This window comes from Clarias gariepinus, chromosome 25, assembly GCF_024256425.1.
Source record: "Clarias gariepinus isolate MV-2021 ecotype Netherlands chromosome 25, CGAR_prim_01v2, whole genome shotgun sequence".
NCBI lineage: Eukaryota > Metazoa > Chordata > Actinopteri > Siluriformes > Clariidae > Clarias > Clarias gariepinus.
In genome coordinates this window covers 11,308,742-11,326,247 of record NC_071124.1, presented here as the reverse complement: position 1 = coordinate 11,326,247, position 17,506 = coordinate 11,308,742, and the positions used below count along the sequence as shown (strand labels likewise).

The window sequence follows — 17,506 nt, the reverse complement described above, 5'->3', positions numbered from 1 at the left end:
AAAAAAGGGCCATGTAGTCTCATGATTACAGACTTACCCTATTCTAGAGCAGTGGGTTTGTCAAGGTGAGAAAGCTCATAAATAAAGCACTGTAGTCTTTTTTCAGAGTGCCCATTGTACAAGCCTCTGTTATGATCTGTTGCTCAACTGGTCAGGCCTAGCCACAGCAAGCTTATGTGGCAACAGTCAGCTAATGTACTGAACAACTAGGTTATCCCATCAGGTTTTTTCCCTGATGGCACAGGCATACCCCACGACAAACTGTGAAAGACTGGTTCTGTGAGCTAGTATAACATGGTATACCGGTACTAAAAAGTACGGTGCTAGTATTTAAAAAAAAAAAAAAAAAAAAAAAAAAAAAGGTCCAATACCAGTACAGTGAAACCTCGGATTGCAAGTAACGCAAGATTTTTTATACATTTTGACTTGGAAAATAGGGAATAAGTCTTGGTTTACGAGTACCGAGTATTATGTATAAAATATATCACGTAATCACAACTATACCAACGGTTTTTCTCTCTCTTGTGCTGCGGAATCGTCTTAGTGCACGTCTCTCACTGGTAGAATCAACACCTGTGCCCGCGTGTACTGTTTACTATAACACTGACCACGTGTGTGTGTAAAACATTTTAATTTGTGTCTGTATGCGTGTGTGTACAGCGCGCATGTTCTGTTTATTAAGCAAAAGCAAGTCTCAGAGACATTAAAAAAATATTTTCTTTCTCTGCTCAAGGCTTAGTCTGCTCTTTGCCTGCTGTGCTTGCTTGTTTGTGTCTGACTACTTTTGCTTTCGCAGAGACAAACTCTCTTTGCTTTACACAGAAACACTGCTCTGTCGCAATTCTTTTCAAAGGTAAAGTGCAGGTTAATTCTTTTTTTTTTTTTTTTTTTTTTTTTACTTTACAGCAGTGACTCCGTAGAGAGTAGCAGGTAGAGAGTTGCAGGCTTTACTCCTTTATCTATCCATTTTGATTGTAAAGCTGCTTTGAGACAATAACAATTGTTAAAAGCGATGTACAAATAAAATTAAATTTGATTGTGTTCTTTCATAGTTTGGATTTGTACAAATGTTAAAAATAAAAATAAAGAAAATCCAACAAAGGAGAAGGTGTCCCCAAACATTTGGCTAGTAGTGTACATAAGATCAGGTCTTTATTTAGTATACCGTGGCCAAAAGTTTTGAGTGACAAATTAGTTTTCACAAAGTTTGCTGCTAAACTGCTTTTAGATCTTTCAGTTGTTTGTGATGTACTGAAATATAATTACAAGCACTTCATATGTTTCAAAGGCTTTTATTAACAATTACATGAGATTTATGCAAAAAGTCAGTATTTGCATATTGCCCCTTCTTTTTCAGGACTCAATCAACTTCTGGGCCATATCCTGACTGATAGCAACCCATTCTTTCATAATCACTTCTTGGAGTTTGTCGGAATTAGTGGATTTTTGTTTGTCTTGAGGATTGACCACAAGTTCTTAATGGGATTAAGATCTGGGGAGTTTGAGTGCGCCCACTCATTTGGATGAGAAGCAACCCCACACATGAATGGTCTCAGGATGCTTTACTGTTGCCATGACACAGGACTGATGGTAGCGCTCACCTTTTCTTCTCTTCACCATACTTTCTGCAGAAGATCAATCTGTCCCTGATGTTTTTTTTTGGGAGAAGTGGCTTCTTTGCTGCCCTTCTTTACACCAGGCCATCTTCCAAAAGTCTTCGTCTCACTGTGCGTGCAGATGCGTTCACAGCTGCTTGCTGCCATTCCTGAGCAAGCTCTGCACTGGTGGCACTCCGATCCCGCAGCTAAATCCTCTTTAGGAGACAATCCTGGCGCTTGCTGGACTTTCTTGAACGCCCTGAAGCCTTCTTAACAAGAATTGAGCCTCTTTCCCTAAAGTTCAAGATGATCCTATAAATTGTTGATTTAGGAGCAATCTTAGTAGCCACAATATCCTTGGCTGTGAAACCATTTTAATGCAACGCAATGATGGCTGCACACATTTATTTTGCAGGTCACCATGGTTAACAATGGAAGAACAATGATTTCAAGCATTACCCTCCTTTTACCATGTCAAGTCTGCCATTCTAACCCAATCAGTCTGACAATGATCTCCAGCCTTGTGCTCGTCAACATTCTTACCTGAGTTTACAAGACTATTACTGAAATGATCTCAGCAGGTTCTTTAATGACACCAATGAAATGCAGTGGAAAGGTTTTTGGGGGATTAAGTTCATTTTCATGGCAAAGAAGGACTATGCAATTCATCTGATCACTCTTCATAACATTCTGAAGTATATGCAAATTGCTATTATAAAAACTTAAGCAACTTTTTCAATTTCCAATATTTATGTAATTCTTAAAACTTTCGGCCACGACTGTACAATATTTGCTTTACTTTTGTGTTTTACTATACAGGGAAAATATTGTATAAAACAGCGATCATGGGGATAATTCTGTCATAAAAATGACGGATCTTGCTAGTAATACCCTTATACAGTATATACTGTACTTTAGAGAAATACCCTTACAATACTTAAATTAAAAAGGGAAAAAGGAAGAAAATATTTAACCATGATCCCATTTAGTCAATTATTTAATCTAATCAGTTCATCTCTTGGTTACAATGATGATATGAATCCTTAAATCCTTAAATAATAATAAAATAAAATAAAAAGTAAAGTACACTATAGTAAAGTACAAATTATTTATCCTTAAACTCTAATTTATTAAATCAAGAGACTGCAGTATTACTGTAAGCACTGAATTGTTTAAAATGTTATTTTAATTCATAGTTAATTACAACTAATTGGAAAAAAACTATATCTGGTAATAAAAGACATGCTTGGCTTGCTTGATATCTTCGTTACATGTAATCACTTCATGAGGAATTAATTTTTTAGCCAAAATTAAGACTTCACTGGAAATACACACCAGTCAAAATTTGGACACACCTAATTTTATGTGTCTCCTGTTTTTTTCCCCTTCTTTCTACATTGTAAAGCAATGCTGAAGGCATTCAAAATATGCAGTTACTTTGAACAGTTGATATTAAGATGTGTCTGCTACTTATGCTCTGTTAAACTCTAATCTAAGGAGTTGGTGATTTGGTGAAGGCTGGTAACTCCAAATTAATTAAACGTTTGTGGGATAGTCATTGATAGAGAGCCTGTTTCATCATGGTGCTTGATGGACTTTGCAAATGCATTTGACAATACTGTTCTTGCCAGAACTTTTCCAGAACAGCTGATCTTCATGTCTTAAAATAACAACTGGATGCCGTTACTTAATTACCTAATTTCATCTGTGTTCCATATGCTATTTCATAGTTGAAATCCTAAGTATTGGTCTAGAATGTAGGAAATAAATTATATAACAAAACACAGTGAATTAAAAGGCAACTTTTGACTGGTATCCCTGTGGACTGGGTCTCACAATTATATAGTTATAATATAAAATTATAATAATAATCCCTTTTCAGCTGTAAAAGGAGTACAAATTGAGTAAAACATATGCACATGAACTGAACTAATCAATGAAACAAAAAGTGATTTATATGGTCACCATGGCCAAAAAAAAAAAAAAAAAAAAAAAAGTGTAAATGCATACACCTGTTAGGTTAGAGAAATGCCCAGTGACAAGCCCAGGTAGGGTCCATTTTCAACTTGATTTAAAAGATGTGTACATGTGTCTTGCATGACCTTACCTAGTTGAGCTGAACAAAACGAGAAGAACTCCAGAAGAACAGATATCAACAGCACCTTCCCTTTCATCTACAACATATACAAAACACTTGTTTAAAAAAACTAAACAAAAAAAACATTCACCATCTGCATTATTCGGCTATAAAGTGAAACCTTGGATTGCAAGTAACGCGGTTTGCGAGTGTTCACAATTGAGCCAATGTTTTTTCTCTCTCTTGCGCTGCGAAATTGTGGTTAATCATCTCCCCTGCTGGGTCTTAGTGCGCATCTCTAACTGGTAAAATCAACATCTGTGCATGCATGTACTGTTTACTATAACACTGATCACGTGTGTGTGTCTAAAACACACATTTTGTTTTAGACACACACATTTTGTTTTTGAAAGCGCAAACAAAAAGTCTCATTAGAGGTTAAAAATCCATGCTCTCCCTTAGCCTGTCGTGTGTGCGCACGTAATTTGACACCGTGCCAGTTCACACACCCTCTCTCGCCTTTAGTGTGCGCAGACACTCTGCTCTACACAAAAACAATTTTTTTTTTTTTTCGTTGCAATTTATTTAAAAGGTAAAGTGCAGGTTAATTTGTTTTACTTTACAGCAGTGATTCCATTAGTATGCACTCACAGGAGTGACATTAGCGATGTTCCTTGCTAATTTTTCTGACAAAACAGTCTTTCCGTTAATGTGTTTGTGCGAAATTCAAACAAGAGAGGAGAAAGGTTTACTGTGTAAGATGAGAAGGAGGAGACAAAGGGGGCTGAAAGCAAGAGTCTTCTCTTACTCTAGACTCACATACACACAGCGCCTGCATGCAATTATTTTTTTGGGCTGTGGAACGAATAATTTGAGTTTCCATTAATTCTTATAGGGAAATTAAATTTGGTTTCGAGTGTTTTAGAATAGAAGCCCGCTCCCGGAACAAATGTTGTACGTAATCCGAGGTTCCACTGTAGATCAAGCACAGTGATAAATAATGCAAAGATACACATAGTTAAAACTATCTGGCCAATTATTAGGCAAGTACACAATTATCGATTTTTCTTACTTTTTGAGGTGCATTTAAGCATTGCTAACCAGAGTGGTCATTCATTCTCAGCACAGCACTGTCATATCCTTCATACATATATGACCAAAAGGTCAGGATTCCATTGACCAAAACAAAATTAAAAGAAAAAGTGAAAATATTGATAAGGTAATTGTACACACACTATAAAAAAAAAAAAAAAAAAAAAAAAAAAAAAAAATTACGGAAGTTTCGGCTTAGAGGGAGGACAGACAAGTTTGCACCCGTCTTCGCAGTAATATTACACCTCTCCTTAACTCAACTGGTAATCCTCACATGCTTCTGAGTGAATAATTGTTCTTGTCCCAAAGAAACCCCATCCTGCTTTCCTCAACAACTATTGTCATGTAGCCCTGACTTCAGTAATGATGAAGTGCTTGGCTTGGTCAAAGACTTCATTTCTTCACTACCCGACACACTAAATCAGGGTTATTCAACTAAAACTCAAAAGGTCCTTTTTAAGATGTTTTCCAAGAGTTTTAAGATGTTTTTTTAAGAGTAATTCCATCTTAAAACAACCAATGAAAGAGAAATTTTCCACCATCACTTCTTAGATTTTGCTGATTTTTTCACCAATTGTTGGTTTTGCCATGAAAATAAAAAAAACCCAATTTTTTTTGTCCCAACTCCCACTCGTTAAAAAATGGCAGCCATCTTAATTTTTGGCCTCAAAGTGCTTCAAGACGTGTCACGCCCCTTTTTGAAATCCTCTTTTCCTTGATAACTTACTTGCTATATGTCATATGGAGATGAAACTTGGTATATTTATGTAATTTTTTATGTAGATTCAGATTCTGCGATCAGATTTCGTGCTGTGGTTATGGAGATATTTCTAAAAAAACATTTTTTGGGGTATCCCTTTTCGACCCCCCAGAACCCAAGGTCTGCATGTATATATGTTATTTAAAAAAAAAATAGGGGTTACTTCACATCACCTTATCTTGAAAATAAATAAAAACCAGAAGTGTGTTATGCCCCGTTTTATAGAAATCATAAAAAATTAATTGTCCAGGTTTTGCAACATTTTATGATTTAACACACAGAAATGTACTGCAATATCTGTAGAATACTGCTCCTTTCAAAGTAAAATTACCTCAAATTTCTCTGTAATGCATATCTAGTCAAAGACTGATAATGACATTATTCATCTCTCTACACTAAAAGGACTAATCAGTTTTTTTCATCACCCTGGGTATCCGATTGTGAAAGAACAAAATGAGTTCATGAAATAAGACCAAAAGGGTACATGTACGAGACCTGTCAAGTTGCAGTGACACAAATAATATTAACTAGGAAAGGCATGCACTTTGTAGCTACCAAAGTCATTTTGATTTAGGGGGGCACTGCTCACACCTGTGCAACATATAGTCACGAGAATCCAAAGAACAGACAAGCTTTGCCATCAAGTCTTTGTAATCAGATTGTGATTAAGATAACAAACTACACTGGAAAGCTTCAGTTAATAAATTAACATAAATGAAACACGCCCACCTGCTTTTGTTTTTCTGCACTTAATTAGTACCAAGAAAAAGATGATGCAATCACCAAGTTCCTTGAGTGCGAGGTCACTCATGGAGTTGGTTGGAGATAATTCAACTTTCGAATCAGTATGAACCTGAATGGTTCAGTTACAGGATACTGTTTGACAGTGATACATGTATCTTACATGTGCCACCATAAAATGACACATTTACTGGTAGATAAGGCCTATTGTGTAGATCCATGTACATTTTCTGTATATAAAATGTGTATCAAATCGAAAAACATTTGCAAAACCTGGACAATTAATTTTTTAATTAAAGATTAATTTAAAGATTTCTATAAAACAGGGCATAACACACCCCTGGTTTTTATTCATTTTCAAGATGAGGTGATGTGAAGTAACCCCTATTTTTTTGTGTAACATATATACATGCAGACCTTGGGTTCTGGGGGGTCGAAAAGGGGTAATGTTTTTTTCAGAAATATCTCCATAACCACATCAGATAGCCAAATTCTGATTGCAGAATCTGAATCTACATAAAAAGTTACATAAATATACCCAGTTTCATCTCCATATGACATATAGCAAGTGAGTTATCAAGGAAAAGAGGATTTCAAAAAGGGGCGTGGCACGTCTCGAAGCCCATCGAGGCCAAAAATCAAGATGGCTGCCATTTTTTAACGAGTGGGAGTTGGGACAAAAAATTTGGGGTTTTTTTTTTCATGGCAATACCAACAATTGGTGAAAAAAATCAGCAAAATCTGTGATCATGTGGTGGAACCCACTGGTTGATTTGAGATGGAATCACCCACAAGCATATGTCAGGAATATCATTATTTCTAATAATAATTATTTTTATTGTGATATACAGTGGTGGAGAAAAGTTTTCAGACACCCTTAAAATTTTACACATTCTCAAAAACCATAAAATTTGTTAAAAACTTTTTGGCTATTTGTATCTTTTTTATGTTCAAGTTTAAACACATTCTCTGTTATTTGTTGAAAAATCATCAATTGCATTTGTTTGTTTGATGCAGCCACACCATTAAAACAGACTTATCAGCATCTATTCCATAATAATATTGGAGACTGTAAAGATTTGAAGGGTTTCATCGTTCCACCACACCACACATCATTTCACCATTGTATAATCAATATTTATGTTTAACCATGAACTAAATATGTATATTCTTTTCATATTAAACAAGAAAGCTGCATTTAAAAATAAAACTGAGAAAATAAATAAAACAAATGAAATATTTTTAAAAATTATTTACATATATATTAGATCAATTTGTTTCGCGAGATGCGTCTGGTCTTGTGAGAACGTGACAATATCCTTGCGTTATTGGCATGATTGAGTGTAAGGGAGAAGTAAGGATAGTAGATGCTCCCACCGCATTTAAATCGTTGTGGCAACATTTTGGATTCCTTGTGGAAATAAACGGCGAAAAAATGACAGACAAGACAAAGACAATTTGCAAACACTAAGAAATTAATACCGTACACCTCTGCTAACACAAGGACTATGCAAAAGCATTTAGAAAACAACCAAAGCTCGTTACGAAAAGAAGCGCCTGTTAAGAAAACGGAAAGCAATTCAGTTCGCGTGTAAGGGCAAACAACCATAAATCCCTTTGCAGTTAAACTTCCACCATACAATGCAAAAGCCAAGGCAATAACAGACATCCGCGTTTTCATTGCAGCCGATATGAGACCATTTTCTGTGGTGGAAAATCTGGGATTTCGGCGACTCATCCACACACTGGAAACAAAGTACGCCATCCCTTATTCTTAAAAAAAAAAAAAAAAAAAACATGACCATATCTTAGGCTGTTCTGTATAGGTCATTACCTCATTTCCTAGGTCTTAGCTTTTTTTCCATGCTTAAAAAAATTGTTCATTGTTTTGCACTCTGAGTTTTAAGACAGCACTACTTTGATAGTTACACTTATAATGGTTAATGGCAAGTAAAGAGATATTTAAGTTGCTTATTATTTATTTTTTATTTATACTATTTAATTTTATTGTGCAATTAATTGCCTGTCAGTTTGTGGCAAAATATTTTGCAGTGTTTTACGTTATTACTGCATATTATTCATCAAAATAGAAGTTTTATTTCATAAAGTTGATTTCAAAATGGACATGCATTTTTGGCATTTTGTGTTTTTCAGTTAAATAAAATGCTATTTTTGGTATATATTTAAACATTGAGGATTTCTTTAAAAAAAAAATAAAATGTCTAAAAGTCGTCTCGTTCTCGTGAAGCCAGTCTTGTGTCTCGTCTTGTGGGAAAAGCGTCTCGTCACACCCCTAACACACACACACACACACACATATATATATATATATATATATATATATATATATATATATATATATATATATATATATATACACACACACAACAAAAATATAAACGCAACACCTTTGTTTCTGCTCTGATTTTTCATGAGATGGACTGAAAGATCTAAAATTCATTCCAGATACACAATATTACCATTTCTCTCAAACATTGTTCACAAATCAGTCTAAATGTGTGATAGTGAGCACTTCTGCTTTGCTGAGATAATCCATCCCACCTCACAGGTGTGCCACATCAAGATGCTGATCTGACATCATGAGTAGTGCACAATAAAAGGCCACCCTGGAATGTGGCTCGTGAATTGAATGTTCATTTCTCCACCATAAGCCGTCTCCAAAGGCGTTTCAGAGAATATGGCAGTACATCCAACCAGCCTCACAACCGCAGACCACGTGTAACCACACCAGCCCAGGACCTCCACATCCAGCAGGTTTACCTCCAAGATCGTCTGAGACCAGCCACTCAGACAGCTGCTGAAACAATTGGTTTGCATAACCAAACAATTTCTGCACAAACTTTCAGAAACCGTCTCAGGGAAGCTCAACTGCATGCTCGTCGTCCTTATCGGGGTCTTGACCTGACTCCAGCTCGTCGCCGTAACAGACTTGAGTGGGCAAACGCTCACATTCGATGGCGTCTGGCACGTTGGAGAGGTGTTCTCTTCACAGATGAATCTCGGTTTACATTGTTCAGGGCAGATGGCAGATAGCGTGTGTGGCGTCGTGTGGGTGAGCGCTTTGCTGATGTCAATGTTGTGGATCGAGTGGCCCATGGTGGTGGTGGGGTTATGGTATGGGCAGGCATCTGTTATGGATGAAGAACACGGGTACATTTTATTGATGGCATTTTGAATGCACAGAGATACCGTGATGAGATCCTGAGGCCCATTGTTGTGCCATACATCCATGAACATCACCTCATGTTTCAGTAAGATAATGCACGGCCCCATGTTGCAAGGATCTGTACACAGTTCTTGGAAGCTGAAAATGTCCCTGAACATGTCACCCGTTGAGCATGTTTGGGATGTGCTTGACCGGCGTATACGACAGCGTGTACGAGTTCCCACTAATATCCAACAACTTCGCACAGCCATTGAAGAGGAGTGGACCAACATTCCACATTTAGTTGTGTATATGTACGTGTATACACACACACACACACGTATACGTGTGTGTAATCTTGACTAAACAGTCGCAAAAATAAATGTCAACACTTTGTAACAGTTATATAATTCTATATGTCTATATTTCTTCACCTGACTGCTCCTTTACTTATATCGCACTCTCTCTACTTGCATCGCTCTTTGCCTCTTACTTATCTGTCTGTAGAGTTTCGGATCGTCTAAACCACTACCAAAAAGATGGGAAAAACTTGCATCGGCCAAAAAAATAAAGCAATTAATGAAATTATTGATTATAGGTCTGTGTTCATACAGAATGGCACCACAGTCCACCCTTTAGTGATCCCTGCACAAGATCCACTACCGATTGCATACCGTCCAAACATTTTACCTTGATGACAGCTTGGCACTCTCATGGCATTCTTTCAACAGATTCACAAGGTAGTCCCCTAAAATAGTTCACAGGTGTGCTTTGTCAAGAGTTTTCTTGCCCTCTTAATGAACTTTAGACCATCAGTTGTCTTATGTCATAATTTCAATATATTTAATATTAATATATAGTATATTGTTGAAGACAATAACCATAAATACATTTGAATAAATACACAAAATATCAAAATTTATGTTTTATTATTTTTAGGCACATTGACAAATATAATGTGCCTAAAATAAAACAAAAAAGAATTCTGATCTTTCATGTATTTATTGAACACTCGGTCAACATTCAAAATGGTAGTGGAAGAAGTACATGATCAATAAAAACTGCAGAGTCTCAGTTTCTTTACTGCTGCGAACAGCTATTGTCATGTGTCTCATCTGAAATCCATTTTTGGAGATAGCACTGTTTTGTAACAGTGGAACATTCCAGTTACAATGAGTCAGCTCTGACACAGGAAAAGGAGTAGCCAAAAAAAAAAAAAAAAGTGAGGACAAGTCAGTGCTAGGGTTTAGTGAGAGAGAGATGCATACTTGCCCATATTTGGTGAGGCAGTTAGGTCAGCTCCCTCAGGCCTACAAGCTTCTAAAATCATCTCCCTTACTTTTCCATCCCCACACCCCATCACTCCCCCCCAATCTTTTCAAACCCTTGTCTGAGCATTATGAAAAAAAAACATAAATTAGGGCAGGATAAGTCAAAGAAACTACCAGTTTTCATCTAAAAAACTGTTTTCTTTAGACTGATTTTCTTTTTGGCATATATAACTGCTATGGTGCAAGTTCAAGTACTGATTATTTAAACTGTTTATCAAACTCTGAGTTTTTAGCACTGCAAATAACAGTCACAGCAAAAATTGACAGTGTAATTGCCAATCTTCAACACAGGACAGTTCGTGGTGCAGGACAATTGGTTTGCCAAAAGTTAAGAACAACCATGTATGTGAATGGGATGAAGGAAAGAGTGTAGGCAAGCCAAATCAATCCAGAGGTAAAGATTGGAGACCTAACACTTTAAATTATTAGGAGGCGTGTAAAGAACCCAACTAATAATGATAGCTAAACTAAAACTACAATACAGCTGAGTTTGAGGTTTGCACACGGCTGCTAGTCAAGATCAACTAGATGATGTTAATTCTTCAACTCTAATGCTGATTTGCTAATGATGTTTACTTACCAATCTAAACAAAACATATTATAACATACATATAACATACTTAATATTTTTCAAGACTTAATTTTCCCTATCTTACCTATGCTGTTTGACTCACGGTGAGATACAATGTTAGGCATCAAGAGATGCCGCGATTGCCCGCCGACGTTCCGCAAGCTTCCACAAGGACCGCCAAAAAAATTAAACATGTAAAATTTTTCGCACGGAAAGATGGAAACGTACTCACAGCGCCAAAACTCGCAGTGAATCATGATGAACCGTTCTTACGGCCAACGCGCAAAACCGCGTAGGTGAGATAGGGGTATTATCGTCAGCAGACCAGAAAAAAAACATCTGGAACGGTGCTATTAGCAAAACAGAATCAGAAACTTAAATATGATGGTGCTAGGGCTAGGGAATGTGGCAAAAAAAAATCATTATTTTTTTTAATTTAATTGTTTTTTACAGAAAACACAAAGTGCTCTATATTAACTATACTCATATCATTTAAATCATGCAGCACCATATATCTCAGTGTATGACTGTGCATAAACAGCAACACAAATCCATAAATGTATACTTTTGACTTTTTATTTTACTCTAATAACTTGATGTTCTTTCAGTGACCATTTGCTTGCTCTGGTCTTTTTTATTTAGGAATGACACTTACCAGCATTAATATGCAGCCTTAGTTCGTTACTACCTACCCGGGTGCAGTGTGCCAAAATGAAAAAAAAGAGATAATATAATACTCTCTACTTCTCTACTATACTACTATAATATAATACTCTACTTCTGCACAAAGATGGTGCTTTTGATTTGTTAGTTTGCAAGTAAATGATGCCTCATTTAAAAACAAACCATACTCATATCTGTAGTTTAAAATAATTTACAACTAAATAAAGTTGTATAGTTGTATTTTTTTTCCCCTGTGCACACAAGAAACTGCTAGCAGAAATGTTCCTACACAACACATTTGTGTATGGCTAACCAAAAACTAGCTGTATGGCTAACTGGTAAAGAAAACAGTTCAATTTGTACTTACTTTACTGTAACTTTAAAATATACTTTGGAAGCCATTTTAACAAGGGGTGTGGAATTTGGCCTCAAAACTTCGAAACAGTTGGTGCGCAAAGCAGGTAAAGTTATAACAGCACAGCCAATACTGCATTTATATACAGCTCAGTTCTGATTTGTTTTTGATAAAATTTGAAATAAATATTTATATATATCTCCATTTAAGAGCATCAAGGAGACAACGGTGTGCAAGTAAACATATACATCACTCAGGAATTGGTTTACTCATTGCTGATAAATTATAGAATGTTTACCCACTCCCATCATTAAGTAGTAGACATATTATGAAGGCTGACTTGGTTCATTTCTTGTTAGTTTTTGCTGCTGATTCTGGCCGATTTAATTTTATTTACTTCTAACATACATAACTGACTGTATACACAAGCGTTTTAAAACTTTCCTTTACTGGAAAATTCTATTAAATGGTAATAATAAAATGTGGATTGTTAAATTAGCTCCTACACTTAACAGGGGTAAAAGGGGGACATGGAGATAAAGTGTCAAGCACAATGCTTAATAAGTGTCAACCTGCAAAGGAATGTTTATTTTAATAGTTAACGTTCAGGGTGTGGGCACTCAACTGGTGATAAGGATCACTGACAGTGTGCTCAGAGAATTTGTTGCTGCAAGGGAAAACTCAGTAGCTCTCATTTATACAAGTTTCGCAACTGCTGTGTGATTGAATACCAACAAGGCTGAGAGTTTGAATGAATTTTGCAGGTATAAAGAGAATAATAGCTAAAATAAGCCAACAGTAAAAGTGTACAAAAACAATCTGGATTGCTCATTACTGGTCATTTAAGTTTAAGGCCGCTGCAGGTATGGACATTCCTGCAGCGGTTCATTTCTATGAACTTTACCACACATGGTCAGTAGGTCACTCCCTGGCCACTCCTGAAAGGTAATAATTAGCCCCTAGGGGGCGTTGTTGCTTAATAGACAGTACAGAGTTAGCCAAAAATATGTATACACATTTCAGAAAAAGAAAAATAGTATGTTTATTATATTAATATAATTACTTTTATAATATGCGCATATATATATATATATATATATATATATATATATATATATATATATATATATATATTTCCCCCCCCAGACGGTGTTTTTTTTTTTGCGGGGGCTGACTCTGTATAATTAAAAAAAAAAAAAAAAAAAAAATATATATATATATATATATATATATATATATATATATATATGACTTAGTCTACACACTAATTTTTTTCTGAGTTCTGGACTTTCATTTCATATGCAAACTGCACTACAGTTCCCTGAAAGTTACCCATGTTTGTTTTGAACCTTTTTTAGGTTACTGAACTGAAAACATGGATTTACAGAAAGGGTTACATTGCCACTTCTGGGTTGGGCATGCCATTTGCAAGCCAATTTTGCATTTTCATGTAGATAGATTCTTTTTACACTTCTTTAAACATTTAACACAGGTATACACTATATTTATGCCATATTTTTATTTTTCAAAATTGAAATTGCATCTCATCTCTTATTTTTTTTATTAAAACATTTGATGAAACATCTAAACACAAAATATTTATCTATACCACATTCTCCCTTGATTAGTTTTCTTAAAACATTACCCATGTCGACATCAAAAGTCCAATTTAAGCTGCATAAAACCTAGAAGACAAGCTTTTTGTAACCATTGTCAGGTTCACACACGTTCACTGATCTTAATCAAGTGCGTCACTGATTCTTGATTAAAAGTCTTACGACTTGTGTTGTAAAACAACTACAGATGTATAAGCAATTTCAGGCAGTGGCCAAACGATTCCGGACCATTTGTAATTAGTGGTGCAATATTAAAAAAATTAAACTTTGTTAGTGTGAATCATTGCATTTCCTAGAAACGCCACACAAACACATTTAGGCTAAACTACATCAGCGTGAGGGAATCTTTTATGGCGCCTCAGGGTGTTTCTGCCTGTGCTTGTTCTGATACACTCAACAATTTCAACACAGGATACAACACTTTCTTTAACTGTATTAGTTGTATTAAAAGTTGTTGGAAATCACGAGTTGCATTTTGTTTGTATTATTCTAAAGCAAGAGCTCGACGTTTCATTGCACCAGGTCTTTCTTACTTAAGGAAGTGAGCTACTACCAAATAAAGCATTAACGAGCAGCGGTTCTCCCCCACAGCTGCGGCTTTTTAGGCCTATTGTCTGGGGCGCTTTAACATTAACACAAGCTTGCCCTTGCTAAATAAAGGCAAGATAAAATAATGTCTAACATAACTGATTTTTTTTTTTTACTAATTAAATAAAATAGAAAGGTGCTTAGTTAATGTGCGGAAACTGTCTCTCTCTTTCTGATGTCGAACATCCCCACCCAAGTTATCGCGACCACACAGCCAACAATAGACAATCTAAACGCCTTCGGCTCAGATAATCCTATTGTGTAGAAGTCTTTTATTTAATTGAATGATGGATTAAAAATTACCTCGGCGCGTATTCTCCGCCGGCAGATCAATTCTCGACCACTGTTTCAAAATGATTGTCCAATGAGTTGAAAAAAAAATCCTTTAGTTATGTTTGCCTTGTTGCAAGTTACTCGATATTCAGTCGAACAAGTCTCGAACGCCGCCTTTTATGCCGCCCTTAAAATGTGAAAGGAGATTAAGGCATACATATATTTAGAAGAATTTAGAATGTCTTGTACTAGAAAAGTGCAGTCTACGTCCTGAGTAGCTAGCGGACGCGGAACGGGTGGTGCCTACCTCTCAGTCCTTAAACCCGCCCACAGCGGAAATGCAGGAGCGGCAACCACAGATATAGAACGTAGATACTGCTATTTGACATGCACATTGGAGTGGTCAAAGTGAGGAGTTGAAAGGATGTCTTTATATGCAAAAGAACCCTGTAGGCATAAATCATTTTATAATATGAATACAGGATGAGTTTCACTTTTTAAATTAAATTACGATAAACAAGCCTTTCCATGATATTCTACTTTTTGTAGAGGCTGTATTATCGTCGTTGACTGTTGAAGAGTTTTTAGAAATAGTTAAAAGGTTAGAACAAAAAAATAAGATGATCCGCTTTGATGTAATTAGTGGTGCTTACGAAGCGAAACACTACTATTATTATCACTCACTCACTCATCTTCTATACCGCTTTATCCTGTATTCAGGGTCAGGGAAGCCTGGAGCCTATCCCAGGAGACTTAGGGCACAAAAAGCGGTACAGGGTGCCAATCCATCACAGGGCACATACACACACACTCATTTACTGACTACGGGCAATTTAATAACGTCAATTACCCTTACATACATGTCTTTAGAATGTGGGAGGAAACCTGAGTACCCTGACGAAACCCACCAAGCACGGGGAGAACATGTAAACTCCATGCACACAGAGACCTGGAGGTGCTAGGCGACAGTGCTAACCACTACACTACACTATTATGTCTTCTTTTTTTTTTCTTCCGTACAAACGTTTGCCGCAGGGGCAATTAACAAACCCAATCTCATAGACGTAATGTTGAGACCAAGTTTAATGGATTCTAGAAAGGTAAAATCTACCTTTAGAAAGGTAAAATCTACCACATTTGAAGAATGTGGATCCCATTGTCATGGAGACATAGGGCTGGACTCATTTAACTCAGGCAACCAATCAGTCTTTTGCATTTATCATGATATAAATGCAAAAGACTGATCGATGCTTATAAGCCACGCCTCTAGCAACGCTGTTAGCATGATCATTATCAGTTTGTAGATTTTAATGGTGACCATTCTGAATGTTCTAAAGTAGAGTTTGGTGTTCCACAGGGTTCAGTTTTAGGCCTTTTTTCTCTTTACATGTTTCCTCTGGGCAACATATTTTATAAACATGGTATTAGTTTTCATTGTTATGCTGATGACACACAGTTATACGTCTCAGCAAAACCAGATGAGAATAACCAGCTTACTAAAGTTGAGCAATGTGTGCAGGACACAAGACATAATTAACTTTCTTCTGCATAATCCTGATAAGACAGAAGTTCTGATCACACTGTATCTTTAAATGGCCTTTCTGTTCCATCAAGTGCAACAGTGAAAGACCTCTGTGTGTTATAGATTCCAGCCTTTCATTTGAAGCACATGTACAGTAGATAATATTACCAGGATAGCATTCTTTCACCTCAAAAATATTGCCAAAATAAGAAATATATTGTCACTAAACGATGCAGAAAAACTAGTTCATGCTTTTATCGCCTCTAGGTTGGACTATTGTAATGCTTTACTGTCTGGTTGTTTAACTAGGTGTATAAACAAGCTTCAGTTAGTCCAGAATGCAGCAGTGAGAGTCCTTACTAGAACTAGAAGATACGAGCACATCACACGTATTTTATCCACACTGCATTGGCTCCCTGTGAAATTTCGCATAGATTTTCTGAGTGAACTGCTTGTGTCTTACGATCCGCCACGCCTACTTCGATCAAAGAATGCAGGGTGCAGGGGGCAGAGCTTTTTCTTACAAGGTCCAAAGTTATGGAATAGTCTTCAAATTAACAGTCACAGACTTAGTGTTTAAGTCTAGGCTAAAAACCTATTTATTTAGCCAAGCACTCTGCTTTTATTTAGCTGCTTGCACGCTGCTCCAAATATACATTCACATTATACATTGTTTGGCTGTGACCATACCTAACTGCCATTTCTTCTTCTCTTCTGCTCTCTCCTCTTCTCTCTCTCTCTCCCTCTTACTTTCCCTTTTTCCTTTTTCTCTCTGTTGTGCTATACATGTCGCTCCTAAGCTGCCAGTGATCCAGACCCGCTCTGCCCCTGGAGCTCTCTCCTGGTGTTCTGGTTCTGGTGTCCTACAGTCCACCTGGACCTGCAATAATGAATTGGACTTAATTTTAACTTAAACACATCTCCTGTTATACTGAACTTCCAGTCTCACACAGTATGACGCAGATCAATCCCTGCTATCCGTTTTACCCAAATGAGTGGGTTCCCCGTTGAGTCTGGTTCCTCTCAAGGTTTCTTCCTATTACCATCTCAGGGAGTTTTTCCTTGCCATTGTCGCCTTCATCCTTGGCTTGCTCATCAGGGACAGTCTTATTATTTTTGATTTATATATGTTCACATCTCATACAAACTTAAA

The 17,506-nt window shown here is 36.6% G+C and overlaps 1 protein-coding gene across 1 annotated transcript in view; it reads right to left on the bottom strand.

Moving 5' to 3' along the window:
* Nucleotides 1-15,135, bottom strand: part of LOC128513116 (integrin beta-1-like) — a 76,482-nt gene extending 61,347 nt beyond the window's left edge. Inside the window, exons 1-2 of the mRNA XM_053486763.1 lie at nucleotides 14,862-15,135; nucleotides 3,706-3,772 (exon numbers count right to left, since the gene is read on the bottom strand). Of these exons, the coding sequence (XP_053342738.1) occupies nucleotides 3,706-3,772 (67 nt within the window). The 5' untranslated portion in view covers nucleotides 14,862-15,135. The remainder of the gene's footprint in view (nucleotides 1-3,705; nucleotides 3,773-14,861) is intronic.
* Between the last annotated feature and the right edge of the window lie 2,371 nt (nucleotides 15,136-17,506).